This window comes from Chenopodium album, chromosome 3, assembly GCF_948465745.1.
Source record: "Chenopodium album chromosome 3, dcCheAlbu1.1, whole genome shotgun sequence".
Taxonomy (NCBI): Eukaryota; Viridiplantae; Streptophyta; class Magnoliopsida; order Caryophyllales; family Amaranthaceae; genus Chenopodium; species Chenopodium album.
This window is the reverse complement of record NC_137836.1, coordinates 81,240,153-81,243,578: the sequence shown is the minus strand read 5'-3', so window position 1 is coordinate 81,243,578 and position 3,426 is coordinate 81,240,153. Positions and strand designations below refer to the sequence as shown.

The following is a 3,426-nucleotide window of genomic DNA, read 5'->3' as shown; positions in this document are numbered from 1 at the left end:
CGGCCCCGCCATTATTTTATTTTTTAAAATTTTATTAAGTAAAATATGTAAATTTATAGGTTAAATACAATTTTAACGCAATAAATAACATCAAATTAGCTTTGCAATAGTGGTAGTGCATTGAATTTGACTTAAAAGTCTTGGGTTCAAGTCTTTATACAAGTATTTTATTTTTATTTTTTATTTAATGCCCCTCCACCTTAGTAAAATATCAATCGCATTCAACCATCTTCTATTTAATATACCACATAAACCTATTAATTCGCCATTAACCACTTCTCATTCATTAAATTATGTTTAAAGTTTTATAGTTCTTTTAAAATTGGATTATCAATCACCCATCCCTCCCCTTGAGCCACTACTATTCAACCAGCACATCTTAAAATCAAAAATTAAATGTCAACTCATTTTGATTCACTAATACACTATTCAGTCTAGTGTGGTTGGTTTGCTAACCCCACGTCTAGAACATTTTTTTTCTTTTCCTTTCTTTTTTTATAAAAAAAGAAAAAAGAAAACCCAAAAGGAATAATGGTCCGCCGTATTTTCAAAAGGATGGCGAGTCTCTCTCCCCAACTTACGCCTGCGATCAAGCCTTGTGCTTGACTCGCTCATTACACAATGATATTCCTTCAACCTACCGCACTTTAGCCAATTTCTCTGATCAAATCCAACGAATTTTCGGAGGATTTTTCCTTTTGGGTTCCATTTATCTGCACTCTTTTCAATTGGGTATGTTTTAATTTTCCCATTTTCCGATTCTTTAACCATTTGTCACAACTGGGTTTTTGCTAATTTATCGGAAAGTTTGCTTCTTTTAGATATTGTTAGATTTTTTTGGTTTTGATTAATCGCCTGTTGATCTGTGTGTTTTGACATTGGTAATTCTCAAAGTTTGGATCTTTCATTTGATAGGAAAATCTTGCAGTTACTTGATGAAGATTTCTGTCTTGTTATAATTAGAAATGAAGTGTTTATGTCGTTGATTCAGATTGGGTATTGAAGAATTGTGAAATATCCCCATTTTTTGGATACAATGATTTGTTGTTTTGTTGAAAATTTGGCTGAAGAATTAAAATATGATGTGATCATGATACAATATATTGGGATTTGTGTGATATAAACATGTATTCTTCAATTGAATTTGAAGGAGCAAAACCCAAAATTCTGTTGTTGGTTTTGGGGTGAATTGAATTTGATCTATGATCAGAGTAGACCATGGAGAATTTACCTGTTGAAGTGATTGGAAACATACTGTCCCGCCTCGGGGCTGCTAGGGAGGTGGTGATTGCATCTGCAACATGCCGGAAATGGAGAGAGGCTTTTCGAAAGCACCTACATTCTCTCTCATTCAATTCCAATGATTGGCCTGTTTTTCGCGATTTGCTGACTAGCCGGCTAGAGATATTAATTACACAGACAATTTTCCAAACTACTGGCTTGCAAGGGCTTACAATCTTGATGGATGATGTTGATGAGTTTTCAGCTTCAACAGTTATCGCGTGGCTTATGTATACTAGGGAAAGCCTGAGAATATTGTATTACAATGTTAGGACTAGCCCGAACCTTAACATTCTGGATATTTGTGGGAGACACAAGCTGGAGATGCTGTCTTTGGCACACAATACAATCATAGGAGTTGAACCTAATTATCAAAGGTTTTCTTGCCTCACTTCACTTTCTCTTAGTTATGTCAGCATTTCAGCATTGGATTTGAACCTTCTCCTTACTGCTTGCCCAAAACTCGAGACCTTATCCCTAATTAATCCTGAGATTGCCATGTCAGATGCCCAAGTGAGTGTTGAATTGAGCAGTCCAACGCTGAAGACTATATATGTTGAAGCCATTAGTTTGGACAAGTTCATTTTGGAGGCTGACTCTCTCGAGGATATGCATCTGAAAGATTGTGCTCTGGAGCAGTTCGAGCTTATTGGGAAGGGGACCTTAAAGCGTTTTCAAATTGATGATGTTAGTGTTATACATCTTGATATTGGTGAAATAGCTGAAAATCTTGAAGTCATCGATGTCAGCAACTTCACAATCATTTGGCCAAAATTTTATCATATGATCTCTAGGTCGTCAAATTTGAGAGTTCTTCGGCTTTGGGATGTGGTGTTTGATGATGAGGATGATATTGTTGATTTGGAAACTATAGCTATTTGCTTCCCATATTTAAGCCATCTTTCATTAAGTAATGACTTGAGGGATGGAGTGATTCATTATGGATTGGAGGGTTCTTATCATCTGCACAATGTAGTTGTACTTGAAGTTGGTTGGACTGTTATCAGTGATATCTTCTCCCAGTGGGTTGAAGAGCTTCTGCAGAGATGTCCTAACCTTGAAAAGTTGATCATTCATGGGACTGTTTCCGACACCAAAACACCTGAAGAATGCCAAATATTGGCAAATTTTACTTCCTCCATTGTCCGGCTAATGCGGCAGTATATGCATGTAGATGTGTATTTTGAATATGAGTAGGGGCAGCAATGTCTCTTTGTACACTCGAAATTTTGGTATGTCAAATATAGGCTGGTTCTTTTTTTTTTTTTTTTTTAAATGTTGATTGATCAACCTGTTACGTACTTATGTGAATGATAAGAATGAGCTTTTCCTTTTTTTGTATAAGATTGAGGCATTGAGCAGGCAAGGCATGTCTGCCTATTTTTTGTACCTGTCATTCAATTTATCTGCTTCTGTGTTGTGTTCGATTCAAGATATATCCTTTTCCCTTGCTACTGAACATTGTATCCACTCTCTTTCTTTTATAATGCCAAATGACAAGTTGTGTTTGATGATGAAGTGAGTTACTCTTGATAATTGATGAGCATGATCGTTTATTGTTCTCTGTGTTTGACCTTTAAAGTAGTTCCCTTGAGCTGCCAACTGTAGGAAAACTAATGGAATGCATTTATGTTGTTTCTTAATCGTCCAACTCTGCTGGAAAGTCTGAATAAGAAGAGTTTTACTTGGAATGGCAGTCTGGGAAGTTACATATCCCAACTCACTTTTCTGTAATCTGGTTCTTAGATCAGATTAGCCTTGATACTGTGTTTTGTATGCTGTTCCTTTTGCTCTATCCAATTTATCTGTTTTTGCATTTTTTGTTCTATCATGTAAAATGTATATGCTCCAATTCAGTACATTATCATGAATTTACTGTATATCTGAGTTAATGCTGAAGAAGTTCGTTCTGTTTTTCTGAAAGTTACGGAGACATGATGAGTAAAGGGTTCAAGAACCATTTTTCCCCTTAGTTACTGGTGGTGACTTGTAAGAAGAGGAAGACTGGGAGAAATTGAGTACTCTGCTTGAATTGTTGGTAAATAATACTTCGTATAAGAGTTGCAGGCTTACTGCATTCCATGATGACCTTAGCATTGCATGCTTTGAGAGATGCCCGTCTTACTTCACTATGTTTTTCAGGCA

General features: G+C 36.1%; 1 protein-coding gene across 2 annotated transcripts; it reads left to right on the top strand.

Annotated features, from left to right (window-relative positions):
- Positions 1-508: 508 nt before the first annotated feature.
- Positions 509-2,796, top strand: LOC145619427 (F-box/LRR-repeat protein At1g67190-like). 2 transcript variants are annotated; one of them, XM_081674120.1, is made up of 2 exons: positions 509-732; positions 1,211-2,796. In XM_081674120.1, exon 2 carries the CDS (start codon positions 1,219-1,221, stop codon positions 2,476-2,478), a length of 1,260 nt encoding a protein of 419 aa, XP_081530246.1. In that variant the 5' UTR covers positions 509-732; positions 1,211-1,218; the 3' UTR covers positions 2,479-2,796. The 2 variants fall into 2 exon arrangements, with proteins under 2 accessions (XP_081530246.1, XP_081530240.1); XM_081674114.1 differs by having other exon boundaries at positions 1,151-2,795.
- The last annotated feature ends 630 nt before the right edge of the window (positions 2,797-3,426 follow it).